The sequence below is a fragment of the Phyllobates terribilis genome, unplaced genomic scaffold, assembly GCF_046119375.1.
Source record: "Phyllobates terribilis strain yellow unplaced genomic scaffold, ASM4611937v1 Scaffold_3__8_contigs__length_932513732, whole genome shotgun sequence".
NCBI lineage: Eukaryota > Metazoa > Chordata > Amphibia > Anura > Dendrobatidae > Phyllobates > Phyllobates terribilis.
This window is the reverse complement of record NW_027362763.1, coordinates 289,431,493-289,453,433: the sequence shown is the minus strand read 5'-3', so window position 1 is coordinate 289,453,433 and position 21,941 is coordinate 289,431,493. Positions and strand designations below refer to the sequence as shown.

The 21,941-nt window shown below is 42.6% G+C and overlaps 1 protein-coding gene across 1 annotated transcript in view; it reads right to left on the bottom strand.

Moving 5' to 3' along the window:
* PRKCI (protein kinase C iota) overlaps window positions 1-21,941 on the bottom strand; it is an 87,053-nt gene that overhangs the window by 46,511 nt on the left and 18,601 nt on the right. Inside the window, exon 2 of the mRNA XM_073674877.1 lies at window positions 2,709-2,830. Coding sequence (XP_073530978.1) covers window positions 2,709-2,830 — 122 coding nt within the window. The remainder of the gene's footprint in view (window positions 1-2,708; window positions 2,831-21,941) is intronic.

Genomic DNA, 21,941 nt, shown 5'->3' with positions numbered 1-21,941 from the left:
ATATTTTAAAAATAGTAGTGAACAACCCCTTAAAGCAACATCTCAAGACATCAGCCAAGAAGTTAAAACTTGGGCGGAAATGAGTCTTCCAAACGGACAATGACCCGAAGCATACTGCCAAAATGGTAACAAAGTCAATGTTTTGGAGGGGCCATCACAAAGCTCTGATCTCAATCATATTGAAAATTTATGGGCAAGCTGAAAAGGCAGGTGCTAGAAAGGCGACCTACGAACCTGGATCAGTTACACCAGTTTTGTCGGGAGGAATGGGCCCAAATTCCAACCAACTATTGTCAAAAGCTTGTGGAAGGATATCCCAAACGTTTGACCCAAGTCATCCAGCTTAAAGGTAATGGTACCAAATACTAATGAAATGTATGTAAACTTTTGACTTTGCAGTAAGTAATAAACATGCCTTAACCATTCTCTCTCTCGTATTATTCTGGCATTTGGCAAAAATTACAAATGATGGTAATCCTAATTGACCTAAAACAGGAAAGGTTTATTCTGATTTCATGTCAAGATATTGAGAAAAACATGCATATGTGTCTTTTTATATAGTGTATGGAAACTACTGGTTTCAACTGTATAGATTATACAATATACACAACACCTATAAAGAGATTCAACTTGTACAAATGCCAACAGCATTGACAGGCTCTTCTCTACTATAGCTTTATCATATCATGAATGATGGAAAAATATATTTAATAAACATGATGGAAATGCTGAAAGCTATTAATATATAATCAGTTACAAACCGAGACAGATGAGAAGATGGAAAACACATCTCCGTGGCTCATCTCATGCAGCTAAGACACTGCTGTGCAATGCATGAGAATTTACCAGCGAGCATGGCATCGTAAAGATTCTACACATGTACACGGCTCATGTATATGCACAACATAAATCCTGCACTGCTGACAGGGCACAGTGTACAGCGGCAGGAGTTATAGGGCTTCCAATTAGGATTTGTATAAATCAAGTCAGGGCCATAGGCAAATACCTAGCAAGAACTGCTTCACTGCTACTAAAGCTACATCCCTTAGTAGTGTGGAAATAATGGATGATATGGAAAACACAAAGATTCCCACATTCTCATCATTATGGGATATAACCCAGAGACAGGGAGATAGTCGTAGCATCCAGAGAAGACCGTTCTAGAAATAATGAAATGATTTATGGATATCATACATTGATGGTAATCTGGAAAACAAATATAATAGACCAAAATATAAACTAAAGCTAGAGATGCATATAAAGGGCTTCATCAAGGAGATACAGTTCCCTTCTAAGTCACTCATGTCATTTATATAGTTATTACAGGCTCCCACACAATCATGTGATGGACGCAATGTACCATTATGCATACAGTGAATATTTGTTGCTTTCCACCACAGTACATGGTAGGCATGTACGTGTGAATGGTTTACAGGAGTTAACCCCTTTTTGATCGGGTGACTTTCAAGGGGAGTTTTTTTGCACATAGTTTTGCCTCCCCTTTTTTAAAAATTTTCGGTCGACATATGAGAACTTATTTTTTTTGTGTGGGAAGAGTTGCAGTTTTGAATTACACCATTCTTTTCACAATACAATATCCTGATAAATGGAGGGAAAAGCAACAATATTCCAAAGTGGTGTGAAAGATGAAAGGGGGAAGAAACCCCACAAAATTCTGGCATCAGTTTTTATTGCATTTATTGTGTGTTAAAATTAACCTGGTAATATGATTCTTCTGGACACTGATCCTATAATAAACATTATTACACACACACATCCATCTGTTCGTGTAGTCATTTTCTGAAGCCTGTCGAAGCTGTGCAAGAGCTTTTTTTTGTACACTGAGCTGTAGTTGATATTGATACCATTTTGGGGTACATACGACGTTGTCATTGCTATTCAGTGTCAGACTGGGGTACCAAGGGTCCACTAGCAACAATGATTTTAGGGGCCCACTCTTCAGCTACATGGAAAATGTTATGCACTACTCCTGTGGGGGGTCCACTTGTGCATAGGAACCCTCCACCTGGGGGACTTGCTTCTTTACCTATGGACCAGTTTGAGTCTGAGTCTATCGCCATTTCATTTTTTATTTTCTTTTTAAAGTAAAGTGCAGTGACTGAAAAATGGCAATTCCAGCAATTTAAAAAAAAAAAATTATTTTGCCGCTATACCGTACACTTCAAATATTTTCATATTATGAGAAAATTTTAACAGACAATGATACGAAAACTGATTTTTTTTTTGTATATTTTTAACTTGAGAAAAAAGGGGGGGTGATCTAAACCTTCATATGTTATATAAAAAAAAAAAATATATATATATATATATATATATATATATATATATATATATATATATATATATATATATATATATATATATATATATATATATATATATATATATTTTTTTTTTATTATTATTATTATTTTTTGTTCTAGCCCCCCTTAGGGGGAACATGTAGCAATTTGATCACCTAAAATACATACTGCAATACTGTAGTATTGCAGTATAAGAGTGTAATTGTGGTTCTACTATGATGCCCATCCATAGACTGGGTTTCATAGGAGGACAAACATGGCAACTATAGTAACCCATAGCAGTCGCATTGTGCATTTGAGGAAGGGGTAACATCCACGCAAGTGGTGTCATTTTACGTTATATGGTCAGGAAGAGGTTGTGTCAGAGCTGCTTGCAATTATTACCTTCTTCGTCAATCCACTTCATTGTGAAGAGCTGCTCATTGTCAAAAGCGCACATATCCTTCACCTCAGTACAAAGCCCATCAAAGGTGATGCTGGGATCGAAATGGGTAATCATGATGTCTCTGAAAAGAAAAAGAAAAACTTGAGTATATAGTCCACAAAAACTTCAGTGGATAAAACCACGTCGTCAGAAAAGCCGTATGTATCGGGCCATACAGCAATAATCATCAAAATGAGAATTCAAACATCATCCAGTATAAACTTGCCCAACGATTGAAGAACAAATGATAAATTTATTCATTTTTCTTTGATCAATACACAGAGAAGCATTGACAAATCATTTTTATGTCGGTATAAAAGATAAAAAAGGCATTTATTAATCTCTGGTAATGAAGTAACAAAATATGGTGCGAGACAACCATCCTCACCACCAGGAGTTGTATAATATAGATGAAAATAAAGCAAATCTACTTGCCATACTGTGAATTTATATAATACTGTAGCGGGACCCTTAGTATGCCTGTAAATTTACAAAGTAAATTAATAATACGCTATAGATTCCTATGGATGTGGCACTCACAGGAGTTGGCTTCTGCAAGCTTGTATAAGACTTAATTACATTATAATGGGTTTTTTTGTTTGTTAGATAGTGGTCTATGGTACATACGTATGTCCACAACTTCCCATTCTAGAGTTAATAGTTTGTTATTCAGGTGCTATCAATGTGTGAGGTCATCTAATTAGTGGACTTTATATATGTTTTATACTTGCAGTGTCGGATAAATTTTTTATGCCCATGCTACTATTTTAATGAAATCATAAAGTATTTTTGCTTTTAATTCGCTTTTCTGGATTGAATAACCTCTTTTCACAACTTTGAGCCCCTTCTCAATCCCTATGTTTCCCCCCAATAAAATAATAACACCTCTACTCCCCTATGGTGCAGGCACCGCTCCAGCTGTGTCGGCACTGGCCACTCCTTCAGAAAAATCAGACATCCAGAGGAAATGAGAGCAGTCGCAGCTCTGGCTTCCTCCGTATTTCAGTTATGACCAATAAATTGGATTCAGTAGTTCAGTGCAGGATATGCTGTAAATGTTTTCATAAGAATTTGGGAAAGTTATGAAATGTCCTATAAATGTCTGTTCTGTTCCTGATCTAAGGATCTCTGCTTTTAGTTGAGATGAAGCTGTGCTGCACTTTATGTACATGCTCAGTAGTGAGGCAGTGCTGCACTTTATGTACATGCTCAGTAGTGAGGCAGTGCTGCACTTTATGTACATGCTCAGTAGTGAGGCAGGGCTGCACTTTATGTACACGCTCAGTAGTGAGGCAGTGCTGCACTTTATGTACATGCTCAGTAGTGAGGCAGTGCTGCACTTTATGTACACGCTCAGTAGTGAGGCAGGGCTGCCCTTTATGTACACGCTCAGTAGTGAGGCAGTGCTGCACTTTATGTACACGCTCAGTAGTGAGGCAGGGCTGCCCTTTATGTACACGCTCAGTAGTGAGGCAGTGCTGCCCTTTATGTACACGCTCAGTAGTGAGGCAGTGCTGCCCTTTATGTACACGCTCAGTAGTGAGGCAGTGCTGCACTTTATGTACATGCTCAGTAGTGAGGCAGTGCTGCACTTTATGTACATGCTCAGTAGTGAGGCAGGGCTGCACTTTATGTACACGCTCAGTAGTGAGGCCGTGCTGCACTTTATATACACGCTCAGTAGTGAGGCGGTGCTGCACTTTATGTACATGCTCAGTAGTGAGGCAGTGCTGCCCTTTATGTACACGCTCAGTAGTGAGGCAGGGCTGCACTTTATGTACACGCTCAGTAGTGAAGCAGTGCTGCACTTTATGTACACGCTCAGTAGTGAGGCAGTGCTGCACTTTATGTACATGCTCAGTAGTGAGGCAGTGCTGCACTTTATGTACATGCTCAGTAGTGAGGCAGTGCTGCACTTTATGTACACGCTCAGTAGTGAGGCAGTGCTGCACTTTATGTACACGCTCAGTAGTGAGGCAGTGCTGCACTTTATGTACATGCTCAGTAGTGAGGCAGTGCTGCACTTTATGTACATGCTCAGTAGTGAGGCAGGGCTGCACTTTATGTACACGCTCAGTAATGAGGCAGTGCTGCACTTTATGTACACGCTCAGTAGTGAGGCAGTGCTGCACTTTATGTACATGCTCAGTAGTGAGGCAGTGCTGCACTTTATGTACATGCTCAGTAGTGAGGCAGTGCTGCACTTTATGTACATGCTCAGTAGTGAGGCAGTGCTGCACTTTATGTACATGCTCAGTAGTGAGGCAGGGCTGCACTTTATGTACACGCTCAGTAGTGAGGCAGTGCTGCACTTTATGTACACGCTCAGTAGTGAGGCAGTGCTGCACTTTATGTGCATGCTCAGTAGTGAGGCAGTGCTGCACTTTATGTACATGCTCAGTAGTGAGGCAGTGCTGCACTTTATGTACATGCTCAGTAGTGAGGCAGGGCTGCACTTTATGTACATGCTCAGTAGTGAGGCAGGGCTGCACTTTATGTACATGCTCAGTAGTGAGGCAGGGCTGCACTTTATGTACACGCTCAGTAGTGAGGCAGTGCTGCACTTTATGTACACGCTCAGTAGTGAGGCAGTGCTGCACTTTATGTACATGCTCAGTAGTGAGGCAGGGCTGCACTTTATGTACACGCTCAGTAGTGAGGCAGGGCTGCACTTTATGTACACGCTCAGTAGTGAAGATTGCTGTAAAGTCGTGAGTCAGGGAAATTGAAGAGTTGGAGGTTTGGTTTACCGACTCCACAGCCCTTGTTTTACCGCTAAGAAAAAATCAGCTGTGATTCCATGCTGTCCTGTCTGTATACTCTTTTCCTTCCTTCCCTGCCCAGGAGATGTGGTATGATCTGACCATGTTCTGTACACGGTGAGACACAGCCATTACACTGTACACAGCAGGGGCACATTTATAAGATTATCTCAGCACAGGAACATTTTATTAAACACATCCAATTGTAAAAAATTATTATTCAAAGATCTATTGATTAAAATTAACTAATTAACTTTGTGGGAAAACCCCTTTAAAAAGGGACATTACAGGCCAGGCCCTCTCATCCAACATCTGTGTATAACCTCACAAATGCTCTCCTGGAGTCGGCATATATTACAATAGACATTTTAAAATCTTGAGCAAGGCCTTCCCAGAAGAGTGGAAGCTTTCATAGCGAAGACTAACTCCATATTAATGCCTATGGATTTAGAATGGGAGGTCAAAAAAAGATCCTGTAGGTGGAATGTGGAGGTGTCCCAATACTTTTGTCCATACAGTGTGCACACATATATATATAACATGTAGTCGCTTTTGCAGACTGGCAGGTGACTACACAGGTGTACCAAAGCACAGGCCAACCTGGATAGTAAGGAACTGACTTCTGTTCATGTTGCTAAGCAACCGCTTAATCATGTCTAAGATGGGCTCAAAGTAGAGGTACAATAGGACAATGGTAAAATGATGGCATGGCCAGGCAAGCAGTGATAGAGAGCTCAAGCTGGCCATATTTTAGGGTCTGACAGATGGATGACCAACTAGTTGTCCGGCTGAATTTGTGAGCAAATATGCAACAAAACTACGGTCAGATGCAACAGCTTAAACAGGCAAAAAAAAACACAACTTGGTATGGTTTTATGGTTACTTAAGGCAAACAATGAAAACTATACAAACATATTGTTCTTTGACCAACAGGTCTCTCCCTATGTGCGTGCTGGCTAAGGAATAGGAGCGGGGAGAAATGGGTGCCGGCCGCGGATTAACCATCCGTGATGCATAGTCCCCGCAGCATTTCAGAGTAAAACACACGCAGCTGCAATAATGCAGCCAGATTTCTGCTCCTGTGATTTGGCCAGCAAGAATCAGACGACAGGAATGAATATTAGGCTATGTTCACACATCATGGTTTTTTTATGCAGTTTTTTATCACACTTTCAGCTGCGTTTTGCAGTACCAGCAAAGTCTATGAGAAACCAGATTTCTCTGTTCACACATCGCTTTTTTTTGTTCAGGATTTTGTGCCTGGCATGTTTTTTTGGAAATTAGAGCATGTCACTTCCTTCAGCGTTTTTTCACCCATAGGAAGTAATGGGTGGTGAAAAAAATGCATCAAAAACGCATCAAAATTTGTATCAGCGTTTTTGATGCCAAAATAGAATGGGGTTATTTCTATCACAGAACTTTATGTACATGCATAAAAAGAGACAGAAGGACAGTGAAAAATAAACGCTGAAAAAAATGCATAAAAAAGCAACAAAAATGCAAGAAAAATCCTGAACAAAATGCCCTTGAAGATCAGGTTTTGCTGCAGAAAATTGCCGCCAAAAAAAACCATGATGTGTGAACATTGCATTACAGACTAAAACTTAGTGACTTCTTTTAGTTAAAATAATAACAAGATGTAAAAATAATATTTTCCAAGTCAAAAGTGTGCATAGTATTTACAGCTGTATAAAGCACACTTCTAATAATCTGCTGCTAATGTTTTACATGGAAAAGCATAAACCCAAATGGGACGTGATGTAGGGAACCAGTAAGAGCATTTGTAGAACGTCTTGCCGAGTTACCCTCCAATACTGTTGGAAATTTATACAAAGGGTTATCAAAAGGGCTGAAAAATACATCGAGGACTGTGAACGTTTGCCAGGATACTCCACAAAATAGAAATGTAATAGATATTCATATTAAGACCTGTGTACACTATAAGCCTATCTGCTACGCTGTAGAAGTTTTGCTAATCCTCTGATACACAGCAGTAAATGAAAAATTGAGGGAAGGGGAAGCAAGTGTTACAATGTGTGTGTTTGTGATATACCGTGTGTGTGTCAAAGCATTTCTGCAAGAAAATTTACAGTGAATATGGCACATGGGAACAAACCCTTAGGACTTATTCACATGGGGCATATTTTCAACAGATTTGCCAACTACAATTTCCAGATGTTAAAACTGCTGTGCTCGGTAAGCTAAACCTCCGACTCCTCAATTTCCATGACAGCGACTCCACGACTCCCTCATACATGGCTCATGTTTAAGTGATAAATTTACTGTAGCACAGATTCATCTCAGCTAAAAGTCTAGACCCTTAGATCAGGAATAGGACAGACATTTATAGGACATTTCATAACTTTTCTGAATTCTTATCAAAAAATATTCCCCACAAACTGCACTGAACTACTGTACCCAATTTACTATATATTTTAGGAGTTGGAGTCGGTCCATTTTATACCGACTCCACAGCCCTGCTTTACAGTTCTAGGCCTGTGGATCCACACACAGCTGGGATAATCCGCACCATAAACCCATCAGCGCTGCAGATTTGAGATCTGCAGCAGGTTAATTTATGCTGTGGATATTCACACAAACATGAGAAAAACATACAAAATGTTCATACATAAAGATCATTTCTTCTCCTTTCCTGAACATTTTTTTTTTATTTTTTTAAACATACTAATGTTGCCAACCACTAACTATTAACACCCAAGACCCCTAAATTACGGTACAAGGCAAGAGTGCTATCCACCAAATCACCACCGTGCTGTATTGGTTTTCAATTATTGCTTAAATAATAAGAGTTCCAGTATCTAAACAATTCTAGGAATATATTTCTTTTTAAGCTTGTGAAAATATGGAAATTAGAGACAGTAATTACTGACCAGCTACTGACCCATGGGAAAGGGGAATGCATAATCATCAACAATATCCTGGACTCCCCCAAGCAGGTAATTACATCCACAGAGCTCTACCATTTGTTAGCTTAAAAGTCTTTCTCCTGCAGCCAGCCATTATACTACGCCGGCTTACAAGCACATGCTAGAAATACTAATGGAAAGCACCAGAACAGATTAGAAATCTAACATTAAACTACAGTAGTTACTTATGTTTAAGTCGGTCTTGTTTGTGTTACAGTTATCATAAGCTTCTATTCCAGCAATGTGGCTTCTCTTTTCTTAACATGTATGAAAAAAGTAATAAGAAAGCACATCATTCCTTAAAGGGGTTCTCCAGTGAAAACATGTCATCACCTACGCACAGAATAGATGACAACTTATTGTTGGTGTGCAACTGCTGGAACCTGCACAAATTGGGGAGTTTTTATACCCAACACGTCACTTAGCCTGGACAGACTGGAGGGCAGTGCCCATGCCCAACTATCACTTCATTCATTTCCCTATGGAGCTGCCAGAAACAGTTGAGTGCAGCGCTCTGCAGCCCCCAGGGAATAAATGGAGCAATGGTCAGGCATGAACACGGCCACTCCATTCTAACTGGGATAGATGTTTCCCTTTCTGACGACTGGTGCAAGTTCCAGCAATTGGACCACCATCGATCAATAAGTTATTGCCAATTTCGTGGATAGGTGATAAATAGACTGTCCACTACTTTTACATTGATGGCCTATCCTTAGGAAAGGTTATCAATGTCTGATCGGCCAGTGTCTGACACCCGGCACCGATCAGCTCTTGCCAGTGTCGGCGGCCGCCGGCTGGAAGTGCTCACATGCCGAGCTGCTCCGTCCACCTGTAGTGGCCGCGGCTTGGTATTGCACATTTGTCTACTATTCAAATCAATAGGAGGCGGATGTGTAGTACCCTGCAGCGACCACTATCAGAAGATGGAGCAGCTTGGCAAGTGGGTACTGCCGGCCGGCGGCCGTCAACACTGATAACAGCTGATCGGCGGGGGTCCTAGGGATAGGTCATCAATGTAAAAGTAATGGACAACCTCTTGAAGGACTGGACCTTTTTTTTTTTTTCTTTCATTTTAGAGCTTTAGTTTCTCACAGACATTGGGAGACAGAAGAGGGCTGCATTGCAGACAAAGTACATAGCCATCAGAATTGTTAACTACCAGTCTACTGATTTCTTAGTGTAATGACGTGGCTGCCTGTATTCTTAACTTTATGCGCCTTTTTAGCGATGAACATGGCTGAATCCACTATACTTATAAATCCACATCAGCTATAGGAACTCATTGTTCAGCTAGAAGCTTTATTTTTGCCACACTGAAGGGGTTAATTTGTGCCCTGCACATCTATGGGGGTAAGGTACATGATAACAGCCATATGGCCATGTACATCCAATTACAGCAACTCCCCAGGATGTCAGGCATGGTGCAGCGCCAGCACAGCATGCTTTGACAAGTCTGTTTATTCTCTCCCACCAGTTTCATTTGTGCTGTTCTTCCCCCCCCCCCACCCTTTCTTTTACGAGTATCCGCCTATCCAAGCAAAAATAATTAGACATCATTTTGCATTTTAAAATAAGTAAGAGCAGCTATGGATAATCTCTCTTGGCAGAGGTATTTAAGTCATGCGCATAGCCACCAAGGATTCCTGTACAAGTAATCTGTGCCGAGCCGGCGATTCCTTAGCATAGAGATAGAGAATATAATACAGGAACGTGTGGCGCATAGGTAACGATCTACTACAGCAATCAACATGACAACCTGCTTATGGCCTGGCAGCACCAACAGCGCTCTTCAATGTACAGCAGTTCAATCTCATCACCATGTAAATGCTGATGAAATAAGAAAACACCAATCACGGGAACAGCAGAGCGTTGCTCTTCTATGGTAACTTATTGCCCTTTGGGTACACGCATGCTCGGCAGGGTTTTTGCCACTGATTGCATTGGTAGCTGTCACACTGTGCTAGATGGCATTTTACAACATCAGTGCCATGAAAAGTACAAGTTGGCATGATTGATAAATATGCCATATTCTTTCTTATAATGCTTTATTCTATTTTCTGTACATGATTACAGGGGCAGCTATCTTTCTAGACTTGAGACATTATTTGACTTCAATGGGAGAGATTTCTAGGCATGCTCTAGGATTTAAGGAAAACTGTTGGAGCATTATAAAGAGGCGATGTGTGACCATCACCTATCGTGAATCGTGTGATCCTGGGTCAACTACATAATTGGCCTAGTAAAAAAAAATAAAAAAAGGCATGTGTCCACCAATTCCAACCAATGGATCTACACAATATACACATCTATATACAGTGATTTCCTTAAAGCACCGCTCCAGGTGGTACTTTACATGTAAGCCCCCTGAGATATACTCACCCTCTGGCGTCTTCCCCGGTTTTCAGTATCTCTCCGGTCCCGCAGCGCCATCTCACAAGCTCTCAATACAAGCCTATTAGAGCCAGAACAAGGTCATCATAGACTTGTATTGAAAAGTGACATCCAACACGCTCCAGCAAACACTGGAACTGCCAGCAGGTCACTGTTCACAGGAGATGGACCGGAGGGGCAAGGAAACCGGTTAAGGCGAGTGTGAGACGGGACAGGGAACTTACATTGAAAGCACAACTCCAGCGGTGCAATAAAAAAAAAAAAGCTGGAGTGCAGCTTTGAAATGTAATCCAATCTGTGAGGAGTTATTTATTTTACTCACTTATGTAGCCATTAATTTGTCTACAGACATCATCACTGTCCCCATTGGGGCTCACAGTCTAAGTTCCCTATCAGTATGTCTTTGCATTGAGGTAGGAAACTCATGGAAACACAGGAAGAACATCCAAATTGCTTGCAGATGTTGTCCTTGGTGGGATTTGAATCTAGGACCCCAGCACTGCAAAGCTGCAGTGCTAATCACTGAGCCACGTGCTATATGTGAGGGAAGTTGATTTTACAATATAAACATGGAGACTTGTTCGGACACTCCATAGACTTACATAGCAAAAGAAAGTTCCAACTCAAAACATAGAACGGCAAGTCAGAATTGCAGTCACATGAATGAGACGAGGACATGAGTTGGTGGGAAAAGAGGAAAGTTCTAGTACAGAGCTGGAGGTTTAGCTAGAGAGTAACAATACATACACAAGTTCAGTATGCATCTTCCCTATTAAGACCCCCATACAGATTAGATGAAAGTTGGAATGACCCACCAATTTCAGTGAAGAATACAGAACTTTGTGTATATAGTGTTATTACATAGCCCACCAGATCAATAGTAGAAGCTTCATCTTACGGAAGAGTTGGCAGATATCTTACAATTACATGCAATTTGTGTGGTGCAGAATTCAGGAAGCTTTCCAAGGTAATACTGCTCAACATACAGTTGACTTAGAATCTAATGACTAGAGGTGGGTGAAGAGGTTTGTGTGCAATTAAATTCTACTCAAATATTACAAAAAACAGTAATTAATCTTACCAGTAATTGTATTTCCAGGAGTCCATCCTGACAGCACCATGGAGAAAGTCCTTCTTATCCTTACAGGGACAGGAAACACAGAGGTTAAAAGCCCTCCCCTCCCAACACCCCTCACAGTGTTATTTCTAAGCACCACACTAGGATGGTTGCAACAAACAAAAAATTTTAACTACAATTCTATATAACAATGTTACTTTACACTGTATACAACATGAAAGGGAGGGAACCAACTGCTGTCAGGATGGACTCCTGGAAATACAATCACCGGTAAGACTATTTACCGTTTTCCAGGATTTCCCCCTGACAGCACCATGGAGAATATCAAAGTATTGATTTTAGGGTGGGACCACCTCATGGAGAACTTTCCTACCAAACGCCATTCTCTGACTGGCTACCATATCTAGCTTGTAATGTCTAGAAAATATACTTAGGTTAGACCAAGTTGCAGCCGTACAAATCTGCTCCACTGAGGCCCCCGCTCTCTCTGCCCAAGAAGTGCCCATTGATCGAGTCGAATGAGCCCTCAATTCAACAGGAGGAGACTTTCCTTCTGCCACATAGGCTAGAACTATTGTAGACTTAATCCACCTGGCAATTGTCTTTTTTTAACGCTTTTTTACCTCTATTTCTACCCCCAAATTGGACAAACAAGTTGTGATCCTTTCTCCAACCCTGGGTGGCCTCTAAATAAGTGATGACTGCTTGTCTAACATCCAGGGAATGGAAGAAGACTTCCTTTTGATTTTTAGGATTTTGGCAGAAGGACGGAAGTACCACTTCCTGATTTATATTATGGGTAGAAGCAACCTTGGGTAAAAAGGATGGATCAAATCTAAGAACTATTTTATCCTCAAATCTAAGTGCGGGTCCTTTGTGGATAAGGCCTGCATTTCCCCCACCCTTTTAGCAGTTGTAATTGCTACCAGGATAGCTGTCTTAAAGGAGAGTCTGCCTATAATCAAGTCCTTGGACGGCTCCAATGGATGTTTACAAAGAGAATTAAGTACAAGATTGAGGTCCCAGGGGGCAACAGATTTCTTAACCCATGGTCTCAATCTCTGAACCGCCTTTAAAAACCTAGCTATCCAAGGATTCGCTGCCAATTGCGTATCTCAGAATATGCTCAGGGCAGAGACCTGGACTCTTAGAGTACTTGGTTTTAAACCCCTGTTAAACCCGGCCTGCAAAAAATCCAAAATCTTAGGGATATTTGGGTTAGAAACATCGATGGCTGAATCTCCCCATTCTTGGCACAATTTTTTCAAAATTTTACTATATATGGCCGAGGTCATCGGTTTACGACTGGCCTGTAGGGTTGTTATCACCTGATCAGAAAATTCCTTGGACTTCAAGATCTGCCTTTCAGCATCCATGCCGTAAAATGCAATCTGTCCACTTCCTGGTAGAACACAGGACCCTGATGGAGAAGGTCCTTCCTCGAGGGAAGCTGGACAGGGTCTTCTAGTGCCATCTTGGCCAATAGGGGAAACCAGCTCCTCTTTGGCCAAAAGAGTACTACCAGTATTATCCTTGCCTGGTCTTCCTGAACTTTCCTTAGTACCCTCGATATCAGAGCTAACGGAGGGAATGCATAAACAGGCCCCTCTGGGATAGGGCGTCTATTCCTTCCAGATTGTCTAGCGGATTTAGGGAATAGACTCTCCTGACCTTGGTATTTTCTCTGCTTGGAAAGAGGTCTATTTCTGGAGAACCCTAATGATGCGTAGGGTCGAGGAAGACCTGCATATTCAGTTCCCACTCTGTGGGACATATCCTTCGTCTGCTCAGGAAGTCTGCTATCTGATTCTGAGCCCCTGCTAAGTGTACAGCTGTTATAGATAGGGATATTCTTTCTAGCCAAAGAAACAGCTTTGTAGAAAGGCTCTGCAGTAAGGGGTGTCTTGGGCCTCCCTGATGCCGCACAAAAGCCACCGCTGTTATGTTGTCTGACAAGACTTTTATATGTCTTCCCAGAAATAATGGTCTGTTCTGGCAGAGAACTTCCCACACGGCTCGTAATTCCCGATAATTTGAGGACCTTGCACGAATTTCTGGGGACCAGGTTCCCTGAAAGAGCTTCCCCTCTACGTGGGCGCCCCACCCTGACTGACTGGCGTCAGTGGTAATTACTATGGCTGGAGAGGGGATCCAAGCTATTCCCACCTGGAGGTTTTTTTGGAAGCGTCCACCATACTAGGGACCTTCTTACCACTCTGGAAAAGGGCATTACTTTGTCCAATGATATCTGACGCCTGTCCCAGGCCGACAGAACAGCTTTGTAGATGTCGGGCATGAAACTGGCTCCATCTGACACATGGAATGCAGGCCGTCATCAGTCCCAGGATCCTCATTGCACTTCTGATGGAGCAATGATTCCTTGGAAACTGAATAATCTCTTCTCAGTGACCTCTGCTTTTCTACAGGTGGAAATGAGGTTCTTAGGCAAGAATCCAGAGTAACTCCCAGAAAGTTTTTTCTTTCCCCGGGATCTAGGTCTGATTTATCCCAGTTTATCAGCCAACCCAATTCTTGGAGGGTGGAAATGGATATCCTTACATGGTCTAGAAACTCCTGGCAAGACCCCCCCCAGCAAAAGGAAATAGTCGAGGTAAGGTACTATGATGATTCCCAGAAGTCTTAAATGGGCTACTACTTCTGTTATCAGCTTTGTAAACACCCAAGGGGCTGAGGCCAGACCAAAGGGGAGACATCTGAATTGAAAATGGTGGATCTGATTTCCCACTTTTATAGCAAATCTCAAAAATTTTTGATCGATGGGATGGATGGGGAATAGTAGACCGAACTGACTCCATCTTGAATCGTTTGTATCTCACCCAGTGGTTTAACGGTTTTAGGTTTATTATTATACACGTTTCCCCTGAGGGTTTCCTGATGGAAAAGAGTTTTGAGTAGTGTCCCTGGAACCTCTCTACCCGGGGAACCGGACTTATGGCCCCTATTTTTAAGAGTTTCTGTACTTCTAACCACATGGGTGAAGTACCAGACACTGGCTGGGGATTGGTGAGAATAACCCTCTCCGGGGGTAACTGGGCAAATTAGATTTTGTATCCTGAGGATACGGCCTTTAGAATCCAAGGATTCGTAGATATTTTTTGCCAGCCTCTGAAGAACAACATTAGACGTCCACCAACGCGTATGGCGTCATTGCTTTCTCGAGCCGGATGCTGAACTAAAGGGGGGCCCTCTGCCCCTGTTCCCCTTGGGGTAACTCCATCTGCCGGACTTTCCTTTACCCTTAAAATCTGGCTTACGCAAGGGGCGGGCTCTCCAAAAGGCTGGTAACTATGAGGCTTATCCTCGGGAAACACTTTGTTTTTATCAGACGCTTTTTCTAAGATGTGGTCTAATACGGCCCAAATACCCTATCCCTTGAAAAAGGAATAGAGCATAATTTATTCTTTGACTGGTTATCCCCAGACCAGGTTTTCAACCAGATAGCCCGCCTAGTTGCATTAGATAAGGCGCTGTTTCTGGCTGCAAATCTAACGGACTCTGCCGAAGCATCGGCCATGAAACCTGTAGACATCTTAAGGAGGGGAAGGGATCTGAGAATAGCTTCTCTACGAGCTTTTGATGTTATCTGCTCCTCCAGATCTTCTACCCACAAACACATCGATCTGGTTACAGAGGTGGCAGCAATATTAGTTTTTATGATAGCTGCCGACGTCTCCCAGGCCCTTTTTCAGAAGGCCGCCCGCCTTTCTGTTCATAGGATCCTTCAGGCTGAACGAGTCCTCAAAGGGGATTGAGGTTTTCTTGACCACCTTTGCAATGGGAACGTCGATCCTGGGAATCTCTTCCCAGGGCTTAATGTCCTCTGGCTCAAAGGGAAGGCGTAATCTTAAGTCTCGTGGAATTACAAGTCTTTTTTCTGCATCCTCCCATTCTTCCAAGATCATGGAACAGATGTGGTTATTTACAGGGAAAACCCTGTGTCTCTGGGATCTTAACCCCCCGAACATTTCATCCTGCACTGTATGCGATGGCTGGGTGTCTTCCACCTGCATACTGTCTCTGACCCCTTTTAGCAGTTCGTCTGTGTCCGCCGCTGAGAAAAGATATCTCTTTCCCTCCTCCGGTGGATCTGAAGCTATATATTCCTCCTCCTCAGAAGCAAAGGGCTGTAACTCTTCCTCTGAGGATAGCTCCATCTCCCACCTCGGTCTTTTTTGCCCGGGGACTTGGCAGAGACATCTGGGGGGAAACTACACCCGAAGAGGAGGCCCGGACCTCTTCTCTGATGATTGACCTCATATCCGAAAGGATGGTTGGTTGTTCATCCTTCACAATTTTTTCAGTGCAGCCTTCGCATAACTGTTTAAGCCATGTTTCAGGCAACCTGCAATTACATATGGGGCATCTCTTCATCTCCCCCCCCCCCCCCCCCCCGACTTTTTATCCTTGTTTACCGTCGTTGGTGGGTTAGCGGAGCCTTTATCCTGTGGAATTTAGGAGGCAACCTTTTGACTAATACTGGTGGGTTACCCTCTTCCCCCCTAGATAGTCCTGCCCCCACTCGCATGTACCATTGGTGGTTCAGATGGGGTCTCTGGCTTTCCCAAATCCTCCATCATGCAGTCTCCAGCACAGCAGGGAAGCCAGACACAGGCAAGCGCTTTTATACTTACCTGTCTGATGTCTTCCCTGCCTTTTGCGTTCCATCCTGGAACGCACACCGACTGCCGCTTTCAAATTTCGCGCTCTGCCTCGCGCGCACTCCCATGACGTCACCGGAAGTGCGCGCACACGTGGCCGGAACCAGGTGCGGAGGCAGGCGCCGGAGCCAAGAGCCCTCGCCGGAGGGAAGCGGCTCCTGGGTCAGGAGCAGCGCTGCACTGACCAGGCTGAGGAACCCCTGTTCAGGGGGGGGGGGGGGTGTCAGCCATAGGCTGCTTCCCAGGAGGAAGGAGAAGTTCTGAGCCGCCCGATCCCCTGAGCCCGCATGCAGGTACGCTCTTCTGCGCACCACACCTCTGTTCCTATCCTCACAGGGACAGGAAAAACACTGAGGGGTGTTGGGAGGGGAGGGCTTTTAACCTCGGTGTTTCCTGTCCCTGTAAGGATAAGAAGGACAACCGCCATGGTGCTGTCAGGGGGACATCCTGGAAATCTGCATTCACCAAATGTAGATTTTTATATGATTCAGCAAAATGGTGGCTACTAGTGATAAGAGTATGTTTTGTTAACCCTTTCGCCAAGTATGCTCGGGCGAGCACCGAGTATTTATAGCTGCTCGGTGTTATGTTTGAATCACTCCTGTGTGCATGATTTGCGACTGTTTGACAGCTTTAATACATGTGAGGAAAGTGTAAGAAATAGACATTCCTCACAGGTATTAAAGCTGTCAAACAGCTAACAAAACATACTCGCTCATCACTAGTGGCTACCAGTCATAAGGAGTCATCAAAAAAATTAAAACAAACTGATACTCACTTTACTGCTCACCTCTTGTCACCTGTCCAGTCCTCGTCGCTTCTTTTTGTCATGGCCACCGAGTGCTGAATCCCCGGGCATCTTCACGCTAAGCAGCGACTCTCTTAGCGGTAAAGTGAGCAGAAGTTGCTAGGTTTTTTTGTTTTTGTTTTTGAACTCTTAACGCTACATAGCCTCTGGAATCATTCAATCCACGTAGAATAACTTCTCTGGTAAATTTGTGAGAATTTGAATTTCGCCTGATTCGCCCACCTCTACTACTGACCCCACACTAACGCTTAACACATTTTTTTTTTCAGTTCTTTACACTGCCTACAACAAAGCATTGCAGTGGCTTAGTGACATTTTGTAGCTGCTTTGCTCCCACTGGCGCTGGAAGACTTCAGCATGTGGAGGGCTACATGGATTCAATAAAGTATCAGGAAATTCTCAGAGAAAACATCATGTCTTCTGCGAAGAATGTTGGGTGTTATTGGACCTTTTAACAGAAGAAAGATTATCTCAAAGTCCATCAAGGATTGTTTTCAGAAGAACCCCTGGAATATTCTGGAGTGACCTCGCAGTTGCCTGACCTGAACCCCACTGAAAATCTTTGGAAGGATTTAAAGAAGACAGTTACAGAATGCAGACCCAAGAATAATAGTGATTTGAAGGCCATTGACCATGAGGAATGAGCTAAGATTTCTCAGAAATGCTGCCAGAAGCTGGCAATATTTGCAGTTGGTCATAACAGACTAAAGTGCTAAAGAAGACGCCTGTCATGAAGGAGCTGAATAATTCTGAGACTGCAGTAGTCTTTAAAAGTAATCACCTGACCAACTAACAACTGTGCTGTCAATAAAATTATGTTCTATGTGCGCAGAACGATCATATTAACGATTGTTCTGAGTGCATGCAACATTCAGACAATCTGCTGATCAGCCTGCATGCAGCCAATCGGGGGTCGTTTAACGGCAGCAGTCAGCACTTATAAATGTGCCCTTACATACCGTACCTTTATCTGTCACATAGGTGCAGTCAGCAGATGTGAACAGATCCTTACAAGGTTCTCCATAAAAACAAAAACGATAATCAGGTCACCAGATTGGAAATCATTGCCTTGAGTCAAAGTCTGAGAGTAAATCAAACTTGACATAATGCATTTATTAATAAAATGAGATTGGGGTGTATATTTAAATAATATAAAAGTGTTCTTGTCACTAGCACTGAACTTGTATAGCAAATAATGGTTAGTTATATACATTAAGTGAACGGCAGCCCGACAATTGTTGATGGGAACAGCAAACCATCTATGTATGGTGATGTCCCAACGCTCCATCGATGGTAGATGTTGGGGAAGGAACGGGGATGTTGGATTACAACAAACCATAACCTGTTTTTAAATAAGACAGACCAATGCCGATGCTTGTCAGCGGCATTTTGCCTGCACCCTACTAACATATTATGGGCCAAGCCCAGGGTGCAAGTATATAGGGGAGCAGGATGGCAAAGCAGGTTTGGGTGACAGCTATCCAGGGCTGTGGAGCCTGAGTCGTGGAGTCGGTATAAAATGGACCGACTCCTAAACTATATAATACATTGGGTAGAGGAGTTCAATGCAGTTTGTGAAGAATATTTTTTTCATAAGAATTTGGGAAAGTTATGAAATGTTTGTCCTATTCCTGATCTAAGGGTCTAGACTTTTAACTGAGATGAATCTGTGCTATAGTAAATTTATCACTTAAACATGAGTCGTGTATGAGGGAGTCGGAGGCATGGAAATTGAGGAGTCGGAGGTTTGGCTTACCGACTCCACAGCCCTGCAGCTATCCACACCATATGGCCAGCTTTAGGCAATAAGGAACCATATGCAATTTAAATCGATATAAATGTATTTTTTTTGTCATTGCCCAAACCAAAACTGGAATGCAAGAAATAAATGTAACAGGAAATCAAACAGTTCAGCATTATGATGGCATTACTAATCAGAAAGACAAACATATAATTACGATTACACCATACCCTGAGATCATGGGTGAACTCATTAAGTGAGTCACCAAGGTTTGATCTGAACAGGATCACACTTTCCAGGTGTAGAACACAAGACCTGTTTGGGAAGGGCTCAAACTTACTACAACTCAACAAGATTAGCCATTCAGATCACTTAAGTAACCTGACAATCTTTATGATAGTACACAAAAGTGAGAAAAAAAAGCACACAAACTGACTCCTACTGTGTTAAATGGGAGACCTTCATTGCCATTCATATGGCTGTGAATTTTTTTGTGAATGTTTTTCCTAAAGGGGCACTTACAATGAGATAATCGTGAATAAGCACTGTTAAAAACACTCAAATCAAGATTGTCTTGCCGTGTATACACGCTGCCATTCACTCAATGAATGAGCAAAACAATTTTTCACCAGGTAAAATCATCTCTTATAGAGCATAAAAGATTATCGTTCTTGGTGGTGCATCATCCTGTGTAAACAGAACGCACACTATCGAGAACAATGGCAGCCTACACGCACGGAGCATTCAAACGCCCACCGAGCAGAAAAGCTGACCGATCAGCAGCGATATCGTGCCGCTGGTCTTTGTAAACAGTCTGTTACACTTCAGTCCTGGACAATTTAGGCTGTGTGCCCACGATGCGTTTTTGGTGCGCATTTGCAGCGCGTAAACGCTCCAGAAAAGCATTGCATACCTTATGCCATGACTTCCTATGACATTCTGCAAGTTCTGTGCACATGGTCAGGATTTTTTCTGTGCAGATTTTACTCGCAGAAAAAATACAGACATGACCAATTCATGTGCGTTTCTGCATGCGTATTTGCCTATACAATGCATTGGAAAAACGCATGGCAAATACGCATGCAAATAGGCGTCAAAAAAACGCATGCGTTTTTCGGCCAAGGAGATGCAGAAATGCGCAGGAAAATTTCTGCATCGTGGGCACTAAGCCTTAGACTCCTTAAAGGGGTTTTCCCACAAACAAAAGTTCATCCATCCAATTGTGGAACTTATTATTATTTCAAGATCTGTTGATTAAAATCAACTTTTATTCGTGGGAAAATCCCTTTATAGTAAACCTGCCACAAAATTCATGTTGCCCAAACTGGACAGAATTATTATAGCAGTTTATGCCTTACTCTGAAATGTTGCAGCACATCTGAGGAAACATACTGTGAAAGCCTGTCAGAGACTACGACTTTTGGATGACGAATCAGTCAGGTCCCTCAGTGGCTTCTCCCTGCTCCACCTCCTTAGAGCTACAGGTCTCCTTATTAATAGGCAATAATGCGGCCAGTGTTGGATTCATGCTGACTATGGTTCACGCTGCATGAATCAGATGACAGGTCCCCATCAGGACTTTTTCACACAATCATTTTGCAGTTGTATGTTCAGGTCGGTATTATGGCCACAATATCTGGTTTGATGACGGGTTACAGACGGAAAGAAACGAAAGGTGGTGAATTCTCCTCCAAAAGAAGTCTTCATACAGAGGCTGGACAGACATGAGTCTGAGATGGTTTAGTGAATCCTGCATTGAGCAGGGGGTTGGACCAGATGACCCTGGTGGTCCCTTCCAATTCTAACATTCTATGATTCTAAATTGTGGTTGTAATACAAATGAGAAAATATGGTCGTTCTTAGAGATAGGTAATCACTTTCCAAGACAGAAAAACACGTGAAGGGGTTTTCCCACGAACAAAAGTTAATTTTAAAAATTGTGTCTGACCTTTTACGGAACATACTACAGCTCCTGGGCAGGGGAGGAAGCAAAAGAGTATACAGATATTACAGCACAGGATCACAGCTGATTCATTTTGAGGTAAAACATTTCCCTGTCCGTTTTTAAGCAATGTTTTACCTCACAGAATGAATCAGCTGTGATCCCGTGCTGTATTGTCTTTTGCTTCCTCCCCTGCCCAGGAGATGTGGTATGTTCCATACATGGTCAGACACACAATTTTTAAAATTAACTTTTGTTCGTGGGAAAACCCCTTTAAATCATGTCGGGGGAAATGCTCAACTGATGTCTCATCCGGTAAGAGGATAGCTGTTAAGTACTGGGCATATTGGGGTGATGCTAACGACCTATATTATCATTATGCTTTGCTTATATAGCGCCGTTATATTCCGCAACGCTTTATACACAGTATATAGTTAGTTCTGTTCTTTGGAAAGTTCCCTTTGAAACAAGCTTGTGTGAACACAACGTTAGGTTTAACAAGGGCTCAAGACGGAGGCTGAATTTTATTCAGTGCTAAAATCTATTGTTAATTAGCTGCATACAGTCATCCAGAGCCCGGCTGACGATACAGCTACTTCATTTGCAAACATACCACACAATAAATAGGACCTTGAAACATGACACCTACATGACAGCACAGAAATGTGTGAAAGTAGCGAGTCACCTCCTCCCACGGGTATGACTATCCCGAAACTTACAATCCAAGGATCTAGAAGAATGTTGCATACCTGGAGACCCCCGTGTCACATACCTGGGAGTGTAATAGAAAACAGCCCCACGTTGTAGGCGTTCTAAATAAGTGACAGTATAAGTGACTCAAAATTACAATATCAGTGATAACGTG